Here is an 18,375-nt window from a genome sequence, read left to right on the forward strand (position 1 = left end):
TAAAACCTCTCCTACAAATCCAAAAAGATGGTAAAGAAAGAGACATAACGTATGCAACAAACTCTAAAGCCCATCTTCACCCCTCATCCTCAGACTCCGGCCTTTTCTCCTACATCCTCCCCTCTCACTCCGACACCCTCTTCACAAACTTACAGAGACTTCGAGAAGAAGAACTACTTCTGGACTGCACCTTTATCCTTCAAAGAAACTCCTTCCAGGCTCACAAACTAGTACTGGCAGCAACCAGCCGAAATCCAATGGCATTTTTACGGATGGGACTGGAGGAGGTTGCAGGTAGTTTGACCCCAGTTGGGTTAGGAGCTGTTCTGGAGTTTGCCTATTGTGGAAACTTCACTGTGGACTTCAGTAACAAGGGGGTAATAGAGGAGATCCTGCAGGCTTGTCAGTGTCTACAGATGGAGAGGTTGAGGGACATCTGCATGTCCAAGGTCACAAATTCTGCAGCAACGGAGAAAGATAAGAGTTTGGCGGTCATCAAGGACATGTGGAAAAGAGGAATCGGGTGTGATGTCGCAATACAAGCAGAGACTGGAAAGAGGTTTTCAGGTAAGGTGCACCTGAACAAGTCAAAGAAGCAGACTAAGTCCTTAAAAGGCCATATGTCCACTGAAGGCCGGCCAAGACTACATCCTTAAAAGGCTACATCTTAGCAAACAAAGCACTATGAAGGATGTGGCCTACAAAAGTTTGGCCTTTTCACACGCCTACAAACATTTTTTTTCACGTGTATAATATTTTTCTTGTTTTTTGTCTCTCCTCTCCTTGTCTCAGCCCACCGTGTGGTCTTAGCAGCAGGCGGGGACTATTTTCGTGCACTGCTGTGCGGAGGGTTACGGGAGTCAAGCGAGGACGTTGTGTGCCTACGAGGTGTGGCATCCTGGGTGATCCAAACCATCCTCCGTTTCATCTACACGGGTCACCTCAAACTGGGCTGGAACAGGATTTGGGAGCTCACAGTCGCAGTGCTTCAGTTCCAGCTGGAGGGGGCGCTCTCACTGTGCATCGACTTCCTGAGAGAAAGAATGGATGAAAGCACCTGTTTGGATGTTCTGGTCCTCGCTGAGTCATATGGGTTGGTCCAACTAAGGCAGGCTGCAGAGGAGTATGTCCTTGCCCACTTCCAGTGTGTCTCTGCTGGGGAGAAGTTCAAGGATGTCCCCTGTTCTCTCCTGGAAAGGCTGCTGGAGAAGGACTCACTATGTACAGACAGTGAGGTAGTATGTGGCTCTCACACACAGTATGTGAAAGATTTTAAGGTCTTACTTTGGCGACTCTCTTGGTAAAAGCAAGAATTGCATGTCATTAACTTTGACCCTATAACATTTGTATCTTGTTCCTCAGTTCTGGGACCTGTCTGTCTGAATTTTCCTTTTCATACTTAGATTGTGGTGTTCAGGGCAGTAGTGAGTTGGGTGGAGGACCACCCTAAAGAAAGGCTCCCATATCTGCCAGGCCTCCTTCTCCATGTTCGAATCCCACTCCTCAGCAAGTCCGAGCTCCGGGAAGTACTTAGCTGCGAGCTCTTACATAGAAACCCAGACGTCAGAGGAACGCTGAAGGCCCTCCAAAGACTCATGGAAGGGGATTATAAGGGGTCTGTTATCCGACCTCGCATTCAGAACCAGGTCCATAGATTAATCTTTTCTGAGTCTACACTCATATTATCCATTATAAGAAATCAACAAAACCATTATCCTCTCTTTAGGTCCTGGTTTTGGTTTGTGGTGATACTGTTGATGAGGATTTCATGAAAAGGGTTCCCAGCCAGACTTTGTGGTATGCTCAGCGGTTTCACCGTGGACCTGGTCTAATCAGAAACATAGCGTGGACGGCCTTTGCAAAGATCCCTGAACCGGCTCGTTTCAGACACTGTGTGTGTCTCCTCAACAACAAACTGTATGTTCTGGGAGGACGAAAGTACTACGGAGCTCTGGACATACTCAAGTCTGCTGTGAGGTGCGTACAAGCACTTCAGACTCACATAAACAGAGAGGTAAGATAACAGCACAGTCTGGGGGCTCCACAGGGCAAAAGGATACTACTACACTGTTTACAGTCTAGGTTTAAGGCTAAATGTGTTCCAGCTCAGACTTGAACAGTGTCCCTCTCCACAGATTTGACCTGACGCAGTGTAAATGGGAGAAGCTGCCTGACATGCTGTCTAAGAGGGACTACTTTTCTGCTGTGTGTCTGGACGGGAAGGTTTTTGCCCTTGGTGGTAACCATGACGACAGCCGATACTAGGATGCAGTGGAGTACTACAGTCCTGAGGAGAACACCTGGAGGTGCAGGAAATACTAACAAAACCTAAAGGACCAGACATTTCTTGGCTTATTTTAATATATTCAGTCCCATAAATTCTACTAAAATTCAATAACACTTTTCATTCACTTACCCTACTTTTCATTGGTCTGTCTTCCCTCCATAGGCCGGCTCAACCTCTGGACACCGCCGTCTGTGGTCACGCTGCAGCTGTACTGGATGGACAGATCTACATCTCAGGTGGCTGTGACCCCCATGGCCGCTGCCTCTCCTCCATGTGGAGCTATCATCCTTTGCGTGGCTGTGTGCCCAGAGCTCCTATGACTGTGGGAACTGGACGTGCAGGCCATGTCATGCTGGCTTTGGGGAGGGGTTTAGTGGTAGCTGGAGGCCTTCAGCCACTCTGCACGGGCTTTGGAGACCAACTCCTGTGTGAGATGTACGACCCAACACATGACTCCTGGTCCTCCTTCCCCACCCTGCCACGGCCTCATCTGTCGCCAGGAGCAACTGTACTTGATGGACGGTTGTATGTGGTGGGAGGGTCTTCAGCAAACACAGCGAGGGACACCAAGTGGGTGCATTGCTATGATCCTAAGGAGGAATGTTGGGAAAACCTAGGTGCAATGCCTCACCCCTATACTGATCTGGCAGCATGTTCCCTGTTGCTTCCTTTTGAGAAACGTTTTTAATTTAAGGATTTTTATTGTTTCTCAAGAAGTCTCTAAAAGACAAATTATAAAAAAAAAAAATCAAACTTCAGGAAATATTTTCATTTTTTTTTCAAATTATGCTCTAACTTACAAAAGCCACCCAGGATAATATTCGGCACCCACATGAAGTAACAGTAACTCTTACGGTTACCCTTCTGGCAATTACAGTAATTACACAAACACATGCATATGATGTACACCTACAGCTGATGGGTTACAGAATATAATGCAATACCTGGACTGTCTGTGGTTAAGAATGTGGACAAAAAAAATCTAAAGCTAAGCTAACCTAGCTTGAAACAATGACAGCAATTGACAAAAAAAAATGTTACCATTTTACTGTGAACATTGTTAGCTATCTTGCTAACATAGATTTTAATTGATTGCCAAGTGATTGATTGGCTTTTTGTTGACACAGTTGCCACCGTATTGCTGTATATATTATTTTTGTAATTATTTTAGATTTGTGGAATTTTTCCAGTGCCAGCCGCACATTTTTATGTATGTCAAATGCTGTATTTCTTTTTTCTGACTGACGTCTTTTCGTCATCTCACTTAAACTGACAGGTCTACTTATAAGGTTCCTTTGAAATGTACTATCTATGGTTTAATATCATTTCAGCCGATAAGGCTGTTGTGTGTCACACAAACAATGATGACGTGCTATAATCGGCATCAATCAAAACCAGCTACATATTGTCATAAAAGCTCAGGAAATTTCAAATACATCAAAGAATTGTTTTTGTCACATCAGTCCAAAAATTACGTTAAATGAGGTCACAGAAGCTGCAGCGATGACAACTGTTTTGACCTATTTATCTGTTTTTCTACGCAGCGCCAAGCTTCCTGTTGGCTGTTTGTTATAAGCAGATGCCATGTACAATTCTCTGAAGTCACTGCGGCTGCTCATTGTGTGTTTTTTAATGGTTTTGAGTGTTTTTTAAAAACCACACGAAACCATTAAAAACACATTTTCATGCTGATCTGGCTCTCATTATAATGACTGTGAGTAGTAGATTAAAAAATATAGATACACATCTGAATATATTTGACTTGCAGTGTCAGGTCAGCTCTTATTATCTCTCAACTTCGTGTGTGTGTGTGTGTGTGCGGCACGGAAGCAGCCCATTTCCTGCGAATGTGTTCCCTTTTTTTTTTGTTCAGTAATTTGCACTACCGTCAGCTCCGGCCCCATGAAAAGTGAGAAACCACATGAAATGTTGTAACTATTTCAATGTGGTGTTGTGAAGGAGGGCAAAGTGATGCACAGAGTGCTGAAAGGAAGGATGCACTGGCAAAACCTCTTATGTAATGTTCTGTTAATGTATAGTTTATAAAAAGGACAGTTTATTATGCAACACAGGACGTGTGGAAACTTATGACAAAATGTTTTTCGACTTTTAAATTATTTGCATATTAACTCACTGAAACATACATGTTATGACAGAGACTTATAAAAATATAAAAAAAATCCAAAATATACAAATTCATTTTTATCAAGCGATCAAACAATAAATATTTTTTTAAGCTTCTGTAAATGGGACTTTGTCCCATTGTTTCATGGAAAAAAAAATCTCTTTTTTTTTTATATTTCAACCTTTAAAAATAAGCTCAGAGGAAGTGAAGAATAATCAATCTATGTGCTACTCTAGCTGCTCCACAGTGGCAAGAGTCTTGAGTTCGGGCTCGTTGGTGTCTCTGCCCAGCACGCTGTCGCTCCGGTCCTTGTTCTTGCCTTTGAAAGGTTTCCCCAGTTTGACCGACAGTGTGTGCAGGACGGAGGCCTCGTCCGGCGAGGATCCACTGCGGCTGCTGCGGGTGAACACAGACGTGCTCCTGCTCTCAGAGTTGGTGGCCTCGAAGAGCTTGCCCATGAAGCTGAGCCCGGCCTGGCGGATGTGAGAGCTGCCGGCGAACACGTAGAGGATGGGGTTGACGGCACTGCTGAAGTAGGCGAAGGCGGTGACATTGGCACGGGCAGTTTTAGCTGCATTGAGCACTGAATCACTGCCCTGCAACAGCCCGACCACCTAAGAGGGAGAGAAGACTTCATTGTTTACGTGGACAGCAAAAAAGTTCTCTAAAAGTCTGATGAAATCATCCCCACTGGTAAAAGACACCGACTTTCTCCAGACTGGAGAAATCTGGCAGCTGAATAGCTTAGCGTTCACAGTGTAGGTAACTGTTGTTTAGTAAACTAATGTTAGCACACTGCTTTAAGTAGATAACATCATTCATTCATTCATCCTCAGGCTAATATGGCTGCTAAGTTGGCTAGCTAGCTAATTGCTTCACACGCACAAACAAACAAACAAACAATAAATGCAAAATAAGGCAAATGTGTACGCTAAAAACTCCAATCAGGGAATTAAGGCAGGGTGGGTTAGCAGACAGCTGCTAATTAGCTTAGTGTTTGGGGTTTCAACTCAACTCCAGAGATTTTAACCTTAATGATTGTAGATTTAACTGATTTGTAATGATGCTGCAAGACAGCATGATGACTGCAGTTCCATTAATGACCACAGATGTCACTATTGACAAGCATCCTATCACCGTAAAGCAAAATAAGAAGTAATCACCTCTATGATGTTGACAATGTGATACGGCAGCCAGAATACTGCGAAGGCACCGATGATCATGAGGATCAGGCGGCTGCCCTGACTCTTGCGCTGGAACCTGGCACTTTGCAGGCGGCAGATGACGGAGGAGTAGCAAGTGTTGATTAGAGAGAACGGCACCAGGCAGCCCATGATGGTCTCAAACAGGTACTGGAAGACCCGGTGGCCCACACTCTTCCAGTGGTATGGGATGCAAACGTTCAAAGTGATGTTGTTTGTCACTACTTTCAAATTGCTGCAAGGAGGAAAAACATGAACAGTGAATGTTGCAGCAGATGTGCAGTCAGGTGAGTCTGTACGGAAGTCAAACAGTGGCAAAAATATAAGGCATAATTTAAATTTTATTTCACATGACTGGAATCTCACCTGCGGTAGAAAGGCATCGGCAGCGACAGAAGGAACGCTAACACCCAGACCCCCAGCAGAAGGAACAGCAGGGAGCGCTTGGTTCTCATCCTCTGTGACAGAAAAGGCTTGGTGACAGCCAACCAGCGGTCCATGCTCATCAGACAGATGAGGTAGATGGACACGTACATGTTCACGCTTGACAAGTAATGCACCAGCTTGCAGGCAGCAGAGCCAAACTCCCAGTTCAAGCCGTTGGCGAGGTACCGGAGAAAAAAAGGGGCGCTGAGCAGCACGGAGGCGTCCGCCATAGCCAGATTCAACACCAGCAAACATGTCACGGAGCGCTTCTTCACCTGGCAGAACACCGACCAAACCACAAACAGGTTTCCTGGGAAGCCCAGAACAAACGCCAGCGTCAGGATGCTGAAGCCAACCTGAGCTGAGGCACTCATGGATGGAGAAGAGGAGGTAGAGGAGGGCTGCTGAGGGAGGACGGTGATGTTGGCGGTGGACGGCATCATAACAGTCTCTGAACTGTGAAACAAACACACTGACTCTGAGCAAAGGGAGGCAGGAAACAGGATATGTTGCATTAGGGCTTGCACAACACCTTTTTTAACGTGACTAAAGAATAGTTAATCGGATCTTGAAGGCTACAAGTCAAATCAGGGGTGGTTCAGACCAATCAGTGTCTTGTGAGGAAGTTCTGTTCGACCGTAGAGCTCATTCGCTAATTTTTTTTGCAGTACTAATACTGATGAAAACGATGTGCTAACTGCTAGCCTGCTGTCAAAGCTCTTCTGTGACTTCCTGTTAACTTCGTGTTCACCTGCCAAATATATATATATTTTAAACACACCAGTTTTCCCAAACAGTACCTAGGCACTCATGTAATTCCTCGAATGACCACTTGAGGGTGGCAACAAGGCACCAGGCTACGCTGCATCTTTCCCATTGATAGCTCTGACAGGCATATTAAGGGTGCGCCCTCTTTGATTGACAGGTCGGTGCCGTCACACATCAATACCCATCACAGCTCAACCAATCAGATCGCTTGTTGCTGTCACACCCAAAATCCAGCGCATAGCTGCTGATAGTTCCTCACAGAACACTTATGCTTCACCTGAAGCCCGACGAAGTGGATGAACGGTCACATTAAGTTTCACAACCAGTAATAAAATGTGACAATAATTTAGCTAATTATACATTTTCTAAAATAACACAACATGGTTGAGATTTATGTGGAAATAGGAATGGTACTAAGGTTCCATACAGACCTTGAACCTGTGATCCTTAAAATCTTGACAGTAGATCCACTGGAAGACTTTCTGTGTATTTACACCTTGTCTGTACTCATGTGCTTCTTCCTTCACTCTGAGGACTGAGAGTGAAGAGGAAGACATAATATATCTGTTGAGTAAGAGGGGTCATGTGAGGGGAAATCCACCACCACAGTGTGTGTTTGTAGCAGTTGTTCCTCCTATCATTCTGATGCGATAAACACTCAGAGAAGCTGGAAAGCTCGGCGGCTTTGTAGCACATGTTGACACGGCATCTGCTGGTCTTTGTGGAGCACTGTTTGCTCTTCAGTCATCCAGAAAATGAGACTCTAATTGAATACAGTGTGAGATACTGTAGTTTTTTAAATTAAAGTTAACAGAGAAAAGTCATCCAGTGACACATCTGTTTGATAGAAGAACAGGAACGAACAGAACACGAGGTGTCGTCATCAGGGTGAATAAGTGAGGGGGTGAATTTTCCTGTAAACCTGATGATACACGGGTTTTAAATTACATATTTATTGAATGTCGTCGTCGGTCTCTCTTTCACCAGACTTCTGTTTTTGCCACATGTTTACCACATATGTCTATTTCCTCATAACCCCCTTTGTGTCAATTTGTGTGTGAAGGACAAAATGTTTCAGTTGCAAAGATAAAAAAAAACACATTTTATGTCAAGCCTTGCATCATTTTGTACTTTTTTTTTCTGAGAGCAGTTGCATCTAGAAATAAAATCTCAATGGAGTGATTTCATAATTGATCACACACTATAGTACAGCAGGGGAAATATTTACCTGCAAACTTTTTTCCTTATCCATCAAAGAAAGCTTTGTTGTAAAGAATTTCATTCATCTTTTTTTATTTAATTAATCTTCCTGTAAGATTAAAAGCCACATTTCTTACCCACAATGTTAACTGTCATTTCATGCTTTTTATACTATTTATTGCCAGTGGTGAAGGAAGTACTGAAGCTTAGTACTTAAGTAAAAGTACAATTACCCAGCAAAATATATACTCAAGTAAAAGTAGAAGTGCTACATCAACAATCCTACTTAAGTAAAAGTCTTAAGTACTTACTTTTAAATGTACTGTATTAAAAGTAAAAGTACTCATGCACCGAATATGAGGAGTATATGAGGTGAACAGAGAGGCTGGTAAATGAATATTAATAAATGGCAATAAAATAAATAAATAAACAGGCATTCGGCATTTTTACTGTGTCAGTGTTCCTGCTGTAGATTCATGTTAAGCAGACATTAATGGATTGACCTGTGTTAGCAGACAGCAGCTAACTAGTTAGCTAACTGAGCCAGAGCACCGGCATCATGACTGAGGCTCATTATAGAAACACAGCTGGCAGCGTGACACCACCTCCATGCAGAGTCTGACCTCACATCAGTCCAGCACTGTGTTCATCACATGTAACAAGTAACTACAAACATTGTAGAAATGTAATGGAGTAAAAGTATAAAGTATGCACTATTATTTTTTACTCAAGTAAAAATTCATTATGTATTCAAGTATAAATACATAAAAATCTACTTAAGTACAGTAACAAAGTACAAATACTTAGTTACTTTCCACCACTGTTTATTGCATCATTCCACCTTATATATTCTATCACACCCAATAGTATCTTTGCTCTGTCTTGTTCATTGTTGGTTGTTGTAACGGTTTTCCTTCAGAGATCAATTAAGTCTTATTACAGTACAGTAGGCAGCCGTACGACCTGTTATCAGCTCTGTTCACCCACGATGGTGGTGAGGGGACATATAGAGCAACTACATTCTGCAAGCATATTTTTTGTCAATATTTTTGATCTGTGGCTGAGAAATGAAGCCTCAACAACAGGGCTACAAATTGCAGTTCCTAATGTGACCACTAGAGGGTGTCTCGAGTCCATCCACAAAACCCATCTGTGTTAAAATGTCATACTTTACAGCAGAAACAAGCATGTTAGTGGGAATCTGTGGGGTCAAGTGCTGCAGTTACTCAAATAGCCACTTGAGGGTAGCTGCACAAGTGAATCAATCCCACCCAGACCTCTGTTTTTAAATGGACGTCTTTACTAGGGATGGGGCCGATCCGATCCAGTATCGGTATCGGGTTCCGATACCAGCTTAATTAACGGATCGGAAATTTCCGATCCAACCTGGAGAAATTTCCGATCCAGAGTTAATGACTCACACGTGATCCCGGGCTAGGTGACGTGTCTGTGCTCCAATGAGACACTGACAGAGATGACACGCCTCCTTTAAGGAAATCCTCTGCAGTTTGCAAGTAGCAGTTTAAGCATTGAGCGCCATACAACATGTCCGCTGTGTGGAAATATTTTACGGTCGAAACGCCACAAAGTAAGACAGCAACGTGCAATGTTTGCAAAGCCATCGTTCCGAGAGGTGGAACCTCCGTTGCGACGTTCAACACTACAAATATAATTAAACACCTGAAAAAGCACCACTCGAGAGAGCACGAGGACTTTTTAACCAGGGGGCAGAAAGAAGAGAAGAGCCGCCAAGAATCACTTCTGGAATCATTCAAAAGGCAAAATAAACTTCCAGCAGACAACGTAAAAGCCAAAGGGATTACAGAGAAGTTGCTCAACTTCATCGTACTTGATGACCAACCCTTATCAGTGGTGGAAAACGAGGGGTTTCGCAGCCTGATTGAACACTTGCAGCCCAGGTATAGTTTACCGTCCAGGAGATATTTGTCAGAGACGGCGCTACCTGAACTGTACAACAGAGTGTCAACCAAGTTAGCCGATAAGCTAAAAGGAGTTCCAGCCCTGAGCTTTACCACAGATATTTGGACTTCAGATGTCTGCCCAATGTCACTGATAAGTCTCACAGTGCATTGGGTTGATTCAGATACACATAGAATTTAAATAAATATCCATTTAAACCCTTAAAGTTGCATATTTGTTTTCAGGATGGGATTTCTGCCGTTTTCTAACCTCATACTTAGCTCAAGTTGCTTTTTGGAGAGAAGTTTATTACAGCCTCGTAAAATCAACAATAATGATAATAATCATAGTGATATAAAAGCAAATAGAGCTATGGTATCGGAATACTATCGGTATCGGCAGATATCCAAATTCAGGTATCGGAATCGGATCGAAAGTGAAAAAATGTGGATCGGTGCATCCCTAGTCTTTACATTATAAAAGTGACCTTTTTTATTGTATAACAGCCATTAAATTAGTCTCTACTTTGAGTCACAGGTGACTGAAAGCAAGCAAAAACAAAAAGAGCAACAATAAAAAAACAAAGTCTTTAAACACATCAGTGTATTCAAAATACTATTAACAACAGTAGAACCTGGATCTTGATCATATTTACACATTTTTTAAATGAAGAAAAAACAACATATAAAATAAAAAATTCATGAATGAAATGAATAAAAACAAAGCTTCGGTAAAAAATGTTCTGGGTGGTGAGGAGTGAACATCTTTCATTAAACTCCACAAGTTCATATGAATTTTGAAGCTCAAACATATAAAAGCCTTTCGGTTGATCTCCCGCACCTCCCCCCTCATCACTGGATGGAGGACAGAAGGACAGCACCATCAAAGTCCCTCACCTTGGGTGTCCTCTACTTACCGCCCTTCAACGGTTTGACAGTAGAGCTGGAGTTTGTGACAGAGTCTTGGTCTTTGTCTTTTAGTGTGATGGCGTCTGCGTCTTTGTCTTTTTCACGGCTGTTCTGGCTGTTCTGCCGGCTCTTCCTGGAGGAGTCCATCCCCGTGCCCTCAAACAAGCGAGCCATGAAGGCCAGCCCTTCCCGTCGGATGTAGGACTTTCCCGCAAAGAAGTAGAGCACCGGGTTGGCACAGCTGCTGATGAAGGCTATGGAGGAGGTGACGGCACGACTCCTTTGCCATATTTTTTCCAGCCTGGTCAGTGAAGAGTGGAAGAGAGCTTTAAATCAGTGACAAATTAGGGCTTTTTAATTATAGTTCTCTAAATAAGTAATCATAACTTACAGAATTTTTTTTGATGAATCATCTGGACAGAAAGCCCACGCCACCTGCAGGAAAAAATAAGTTTTTATTCCATTAATAGGCCTACATGTGAACATAATCAGCTATTAACATCAAGACTGAAAAAACAGGACAGGTGACACACCTGCACCATGTTGATGACATGGTAAGGCAGCCAAAAGAGGCAGAAGGTCAACACAATGGCCAGGATGAGCTTCTCGCTACGAATGCGACGCTGGAACTTTGTCTGCCGGATACGTCGCAAGATGCAAACGTAGCTGACTATGATGACCACGTAGGGAATCAAAAACCCCAGCACAAGCTCCAGCATGTAGTGCACCACCACCTGGGAGGAGAAGACAGACATGGAGTTGTGGCGATGTAAAAATTACTTCTTACTTACTTACTATTACTTCCTGGACTTGATGGTACATTGCCTTACTAGCCCCTCTAGTGGTACTACATGAGGGCATGATTAGCAGCCCCCGTCAATGATCTTTATAAAAATTTGGATGCTTGATGGACATTATTCAGACTTAAACTTTGTGTTTGTTTTCAACTCACATAGCTCCATAGATCATGGAATGCTTGGCAAATGATGAGAGGCCCTTTGGGCCTGACTTCTCTGAAGATAGCTGCAGTAACGGAGGCGACCATCACCAGGACCCACAGCACTACCAGCATTCGCCGCACAGTCCTGGGGCGGCTGATCACGCCGACACGCTGTGGCAACAGCACTGCCACCAGCCTGTAGATGCTCATCAGCATGATGATGTGGATGGAGGCATACATGTTACACAGACACAGGTAGAAGAGGAGCTTACACATCACGTTCCCAAAGATCCAGTTCTTCTGAAGCAAGTAGGCAATGAAGAACGGGGTGAGAGCCATCAGAGAGCCATCTGCGATGGCTAGGTTGAGGATGAGGAGGGTAGTGACTGACTGCTTTCGGGCTCGCGCCAGGATGCTCCAGATAACAAAGAGATTTCCAGGGAAGCCCAAGAGAAAGACGAGGCTGAGGATGAAGGCTCCCATTTTGGTGCCAGCCTGACTGTCGACGATGGTCTCATTTCCCACAGTGAGTGTGGAGGGTGTGGAGTTTCCAGAAAAAAAATTGTTCTGGTCCATTTTGATCACCTGCCAATAAGAAGAAACAGAGGGTTACATCTGTAAACCTCCTTACAAACACAAAACCAGACAGGTTCCAAAACAAGTGTGTATAGTAGGTGAGATTTTCTGGTTGACAGAAAGCCGTGCCTCCATGTTTCATCGGGCACAGCATAACTTTGTATCCAGGAAAGCGTGGGAGTGTGGCGCAAGTGTAACAGGTTTTAACGGGGATCCTTAATTCCTCAACAACTAGACCAGACATGAGAGAGCGGCAACCTGTGTGCTGCTGTCAGGATTTTAGCAGTAAGATTTATCTTCTCTCTCTCTCTCTCTTTAAGCCTAAGGATCACTCCAAAGGGCTGACTGTATGGAAACACTTAGCTGTAACAGTAAATGACTAACTTTAGTCACAAAGCAAAAAACAAATCAGCTCCTGCAGGCTACGTGTGCTGCAACCACGTCATAATAATAAAAGAAATGTCATCACATGTCACTAAAGACACCTTGTAGTCCACTACAGAGGCAGAACCAGCCAAACGTATAAATGCATGTAAATACAGATTACAGATATAATAGAGGGACAGAATGATTCCATTCTTTCACTGCATGTTGAGATCATACAGCATGGCTCAGTGTTATGATGTGCAGTTGTGCAGTTGAAGAGGACACACATGAGGGGTTGGACCATAGAGGCGAGTGAGGTATTTTATTTATGTAACTACAGTTTGAGATTTTATTTATTTTTAGGTCAGGAAGTTTATTTATAAAGCACATTTAACATTATTTTGGACAGCAGGGATCTGAAAAAAAAGAATTCTTAGATTAAAGTCAGAAGTCTGACTTAACAGCTGTTTGAATTTGAGGTTTAAAGTCAAAATATTAAGTTTAAAGTCTGACTGATTCAAAGTTTGACTTGAAACTCCACATTCTGATTTCAAACTGAGAATTGTTCATTTAAAAATCAAAAGTGAGGGTTTAAAATTCTGACCTACATTAAAAAAGTTTGACTTTAAACTCAGAAATTGAACTTTTAATTCAAAATGTGTTCTTTAAAATGAGAATTTTTACCTTTAACTACATTTTTTTTTTGGTTCACTGGCCCTGATCCTCTTTCCTGTTTTTCACTTCATCGTTCTTCGGGTTTTAAAAAGACGAAAGCATCGTGACCACATGGCAAGAGTACAGAAAGCCGGTCAAACCACATTGGCAGCGACATCAATAGAGCAACACACACTGAAACTGCATTAGAAACTCTCAACAATGGCATTCTTTTTGTAACATAACCAGGCCCTTGATGTCATTGACAAATCCTTAGTTGCTCAACTGGAGGTGCTTGTAACAATGTAAAGACTATAAAACCTGACTGAAGGTGTGCGTTGTGTGCATTGTGACTCATACATAAAAGTTGCTGCTGTTCCACCTACAGAGAAGAAGCATACATACAAACACTATACAACACACAGAGGAAATGTGCATGTGATGTGCTCAGATGGACTAAATAAATATGTAATAGTGCTACAGCACCCTTTAAAACATGCAGAAAGAACTCTTCCTCCAGCAGTAGCAGCAGAACCTGCTTCCACTCATCTGTGTTGTAATCAGCGTTGTGTTGTGACAGAAAACGACACCACCTCATGACAGACAGAAAAATGAGACTCACTCACCGACCATGAATCACAGCACAGGAGAGACGGGCTGGAAAAGAGGCCTGGGTCTGCTGTGGATGTTACCTTTTCTTCCTCCTTCCTCCTCTTTCTCACTGTTTCTGCTCTTCACTTTCCCCCACACACATTCTCGCTCTTCATTGATCTGTCATGCTTGCTCTAACTTGTAGTGAGAGGAGAAGGTGTGTCCTCAGTTACCTGGCCTGCCTCTGCCCTGTGTCAACATCTTCACATGTCAAGCAAAGAATTCCTGCTTCCTGAGTGTTGCTGTAATGGGCCAGTTCACCCAAAAGCACACCTTTAAATCAACCTTACAGCATACATTTCAGTTATATCACATGTACACTCAAATATTGCTGAAAAAGTTCCCAAACATACCCCCACCATCCTGGGCTACAATTTTAAGTACTTAAACCATTGTTTAACACTGAGAATGTGCATACAAACATACAAAAAATGCTTAGATGTCACGCAACTTCTACTTATGGATAGAAAAAGGGCCTTATTTATGAATCTTAGTATTCAAATTTGTCAAAAGACAATTTTTTAGTATTATACAAAATCAGTGGAAATGAAAGGAAACAACAGTAACTAGCTAATAGGCTAGCTATACATACCTAGTTAGCTACTAGTATAGTGCAAAGTGTTAGGGTTAAAATTCCCCTTTTTTCTTCTGATCACCTCCCGAGTTGGTTTATGAGGAAGGAGGGGATAAATTCTGGTCTGGTCAAGATTACAATTTATTGAACAATGAGGCAGATTCTGAGACACAGAGCTCTGGGTTGTTGCACACAAAGAACCAAACAAGATCAACACAAAAACAGAACAACCAACACAATAACAACGAACAACGCAACAACAACTTGACATGGAAATCACACATTGATATACCACAGGGGCGTTCCTGCCTGCCAGCCCACAGGGGCATCTACTGCCCCCCCTGCAGACCCTGGGTCATACAGCAAATAGACTATTACTAATAAGGTAAAGATTCAATTTCTTAAATCTCATAGGTTGTGAGTCCGATCTGGGGGTGACCATACACTGAGCACTCAGGAGAAAAACACATTCCTTTAGAATCTGGCTTTTATCAGGTCAAAGGTGCTGCTGTCCTTAGTCTGAATTTATGACCATCTCGTACCAACCGGAGCTCTCTCCAGAAAAACAACTGATCTCATCTGCCACAGCCTGAACTGCAAAACAAAGTTATATGACACACTATGAAATTACTTCTTAATACATTCAGTATCCTCGAATTACTTTGATTTTCTATAAAACTTCCTAACACATAAACACTTATGAAAATCACATTATGAAGTGATAAACACATATAAACATGAATACTTCACGTTACCAAGAAGTAACCAAGAAGGCACACCAGCACCTCTACTTCCTCCGCAAGCTTAAAAGAGCCAGAGCCCCCCCCCATCCTGTGCACCTTCTACAGAGGGGCTGTTGAGAGCATCCTGTCCAGCTGCATCACTGTGTGGTACGGAGCCTGCACCGCCACCTGCAGGAAGACGCTTTATCGCATAGTGAGAGCAGCTGAGAGGATCATCGGTGTCCCTCTCCCCTCCCTCCAAGACCTCTACGACAGCCATCTCACCCGAAAGGCCCTCTGCATCACAGGAGACCCCACCCACCGCTTCTTCAGTCTGCTGCCATCAGGAAAGAGACTGCGCAGCCTCCGGGCCAGGACCAGCAGACTGAGGGACAGCTTCATCCACCAGGCTGTCAGGAAGCTGAACTCTCTCCCTGCTGTGCCCCACTTTCTCCCCCTCTTCTTTGACTTTGACTTAGGGACACACTCCTATATAACTGAACACACACTGCATGTTAACACCATGCAGAATAAATTCTTTCACCCTTCAAAAGTTGCTACACAATATCATGTATAATTAGGGCCTGAGCATGTAAAACATGCCAGAGCCCTGTAGACTTCTTCCTTTTCCTCCCAAAAAAAAAGCATGAACAAACTCAAAAACTTGCTATGTAGCAGATAGAACAATGTAATCCATGCAAAGAAAACCAGTGGTAACATATTGTAGATTACCTTTATTTATTATTCAGTTTGAAGCTCACAAAAGAGCAAAAGCTGAGCCAGCAAATTACTATCATGTGTGATTGTGTTCCAACTAAAGCTTTCCACGTACAAAATGATGACTCAGCAGCACTTGCAATGACTTATAAGCCCCCCCCCATTCACACAGTGATGAAATCTTTCTGAATCATAACCAGTCATAAACAAAGAAAGACAGAGTCATTCATGTGGAGGCCAGGTTCTGCACAGCAACCTGCATGGTCACGGTTAAGTGGGATCTAAGATTCTACCTTGACCTCACCAGCTGTGTAAACACTCCAGTATCGTACCATTCATAGTTCAAACCGAGCCCAGGATAAAGAAGCTGAGTGAAAGTGGTCTGGACTTTGTGAATCAGAACCATGGGATCAGAGGCATGGTAAAAGCACAGAATCCCTGCTTTGTAATCTAGGAACACTCCAATCTTGGAGGAAGGACAGCTGGGCACCAGCGTCTCTACGTTATTGTGACGGAACAAGTACCCGTTCCCTGTGCATTCTAAAGTCCAGGACTTGTCATTTTTTCAAACTTCGACTCATCTGATGTTCGGTTGATGTCTTTGTATGCCACGGCCACAGACAGAGTGCGAGCATGCCACTCGACCTCCCAGTAACAGCGCTCAGTCAAACCCTTTCTACACAGCTACCAAGGAAACTTAGTAAACCTGTATGGATGAGCTGGACTGATGATCAAGAACGGCTTGATCCGGGAGTTGTTGTCCATCAGGTAGAGATATGGGTAAGTTTGAGGTGTCATCCAGAGTGAGGGGAAGATAATCTGCAAGGAAAACAGAGATTATTAACAATAAAAGCACATCCAAAGGGTAATTTGAAAGAAGTTCAACTGGATTTCATACAACACAAGAACTCCTCTCTGGTGTTTGGAGCTGGTGGGAGTGAGAAGTCAACGTAGGACACTGTCAGAGAGAAACAACAACACTTCAAAATAATCTGCAAGGAAAACAGAGATTATTAACAATAAAAGCACATCAAAAGGGTAATTTGAAAGAAGTTCAACTGAAGTTGTTGATGAAGATTCTCAGTCATCCAGGTCATCATACGTAGAGAAGATTGAAGCAAGGCGTCTGGACTTGTAGAGAACTCTACAAGTCCAGACGCCTTGCTTAAATGATGACCTGGATGACTGAGAATCTTCATCAACAACTTCAGTTGAACTTCTTTCAAATTACCGTTTGAGTTTAAGTTCAACTGAACTTCATACAACACAAGAACTCCTCTCTGGTGTTTGGAGCTGGTGGGAGTGAGAAGTCAATGTAGGGCACTGTCAGAGAGAAACAACAACACTTCAAACACAAGTGGACACTAATAAATTGTACCAGTTTTACATTGTTTACCTGTAGCTGTGATCCTGGGCCATATTTCCTTCAGCACAAGCTCTATTTTATCTCTCAGCTCAGACACACAGTCAGTCACATCACTGAGGGAACGTAGAGGACCGGGTGTCAACTCTGGAGAATCACAGGAAGTGGACAGAGACTGGAAAATCTGAGGAGGCAGAGGGGCTCAGTTTAAGAGAGAGGAATACTGTACCAGGTCTTGTGTAATTACCCCGTTTGATCAGTAGGTGAAAGTGAAGTGAAGCGCTAGGAGGACGATTTGACTACAGGGGTACTTGCATTAAATAGATGAAGTCGTCAACATGCGCCAGCTGCTCTAGTTCGGCATCATTCTCCTTCAGCTTGGTGATCTCCTCCACAAGTTGCAGCTGCAGCTCTATGACCTGAGCGATGGCGGTTTGCTCCTGCACTTTAATCAGCTGCTTCACCTCACTACGCCGCATCTGTAGGGAGGAGATCAGGTCTGCGAACATCCTGTCACAGTCCTTCAGGGAGGTCCGAGCGCAACACTGTTGACACAAAGATTCAGACAAAAAGCACGATCAAGATTGAACCTCCATCTCCCCGTTGCTTATTACTAAGACCCTGATAGACCACATTATTTGGAGAATTATCAACCAAACCTCCATGTACTGTGAACAGGCTAGGTTTGACCCTTGACTACTTACACCAGATAAGAAGGCAACATAAAATGTCCTGACTATGTTATGAACATATCCATAAAAGGACATTTGCTCCACACCTTGAGACTGTCCTCAGCTTGGCTCAGCTCTTGCAGTTCCTCTTCTCTCTGCTGGACTTTCTCCTGGAGATTTTTCGACTCGAAACCAGTTGATTCTGGAAGAAAACAGGATTAAATCAGCAATAGATGAAACCTGTTTATATCAGAACAAGCAGCGACCAGCCGGTGCTTCTTCAGCGCAGGAATGCTGTAGTGAGG

The 18,375-nt window shown here is 43.3% G+C and overlaps 3 protein-coding genes across 7 annotated transcripts; 1 reads left to right on the forward strand and 2 right to left on the reverse strand.

The window, feature by feature from the left end:
• The first annotated feature begins 1,043 nt into the window (after positions 1-1,043).
• On the forward strand, positions 1,044-3,252 carry LOC114435881 (kelch-like protein 33). Its single transcript, XM_028405834.1, is given in 5 exon segments — positions 1,044-1,235; positions 1,404-1,646; positions 1,727-1,977; positions 2,136-2,306; positions 2,450-3,252. Coding segments are annotated over 5 exon segments (1,383 nt in total). The 3' UTR covers positions 2,976-3,252.
• A 1,071-nt stretch (positions 3,253-4,323) lies between these two features.
• Positions 4,324-7,358, reverse strand: ltb4r (leukotriene B4 receptor). The gene is made up of 4 exons (XM_028405841.1): positions 7,240-7,358; positions 5,981-6,496; positions 5,576-5,849; positions 4,324-5,026 (listed from the first exon to the last, which is right to left on the reverse strand). The coding sequence occupies exons 2-4, from the start codon at positions 6,481-6,483 to the stop codon at positions 4,640-4,642; spliced, it is 1,164 nt and encodes a 387-aa protein (XP_028261642.1). The 5' UTR covers positions 6,484-6,496; positions 7,240-7,358; the 3' UTR covers positions 4,324-4,639.
• Positions 7,359-9,326: 1,968 nt separating this feature from the next.
• Positions 9,327-18,315, reverse strand: ltb4r2a (leukotriene B4 receptor 2a). Of its 5 annotated transcripts, XM_028405818.1 has the most exons (10): positions 18,178-18,315; positions 17,711-17,944; positions 17,433-17,583; positions 17,300-17,359; positions 16,935-16,994; positions 16,743-16,855; positions 11,789-12,361; positions 11,370-11,570; positions 11,228-11,271; positions 9,327-11,137 (listed from the first exon to the last, which is right to left on the reverse strand). In XM_028405818.1, exons 2-10 carry the CDS (start codon positions 17,906-17,908, stop codon positions 10,837-10,839), a joined length of 1,701 nt encoding a protein of 566 aa, XP_028261619.1. In that variant the 5' UTR covers positions 17,909-17,944; positions 18,178-18,315; the 3' UTR covers positions 9,327-10,836. The 5 variants fall into 5 exon arrangements, with proteins under 5 accessions (XP_028261619.1, XP_028261620.1, XP_028261621.1 ...); XM_028405819.1 differs by lacking the exon at positions 17,300-17,359; XM_028405820.1 differs by lacking the exons at positions 16,935-16,994; positions 17,300-17,359.
• Positions 18,316-18,375: the final 60 nt, after the last annotated feature.

The sequence above is a fragment of the Parambassis ranga genome, chromosome 5 (assembly GCF_900634625.1).
Source record: "Parambassis ranga chromosome 5, fParRan2.1, whole genome shotgun sequence".
NCBI classification, from domain to species: Eukaryota; Metazoa; Chordata; class Actinopteri; family Ambassidae; genus Parambassis; species Parambassis ranga.

Excerpts from the sequence above, each read along its gene's own strand:
- ltb4r (XM_028405841.1), bottom strand. The coding sequence starts at position 6,483 with ATGATGCCGTCCACCGCCAACATCACCGTCCTCCCTCAGCAGCCCTCC. Across the intron at positions 5,850-5,980 it reads CCGATGCCTTTCTACCGCAG|CAATTTGAAAGTAGTGACAA; the intron begins GTGAGATTCCAG and ends TCCTCCTTGCAG. Across the intron at positions 5,027-5,575 it reads ACATTGTCAACATCATAGAG|GTGGTCGGGCTGTTGCAGGG; the intron begins GTGATTACTTCT and ends TCTCCCTCTTAG.
- ltb4r2a (XM_028405818.1), bottom strand. The coding sequence starts at position 17,908 with ATGTTCGCAGACCTGATCTCCTCCCTACAGATGCGGCGTAGTGAGGTG. Across the intron at positions 17,360-17,432 it reads GCCCAGGATCACAGCTACAG|TGCCCTACATTGACTTCTCA; the intron begins GTAAACAATGTA and ends TCTCTCTGACAG. Across the intron at positions 11,272-11,369 it reads ATGTCATCAACATGGTGCAG|GTGGCGTGGGCTTTCTGTCC; the intron begins GTGTGTCACCTG and ends TTTTTCCTGCAG.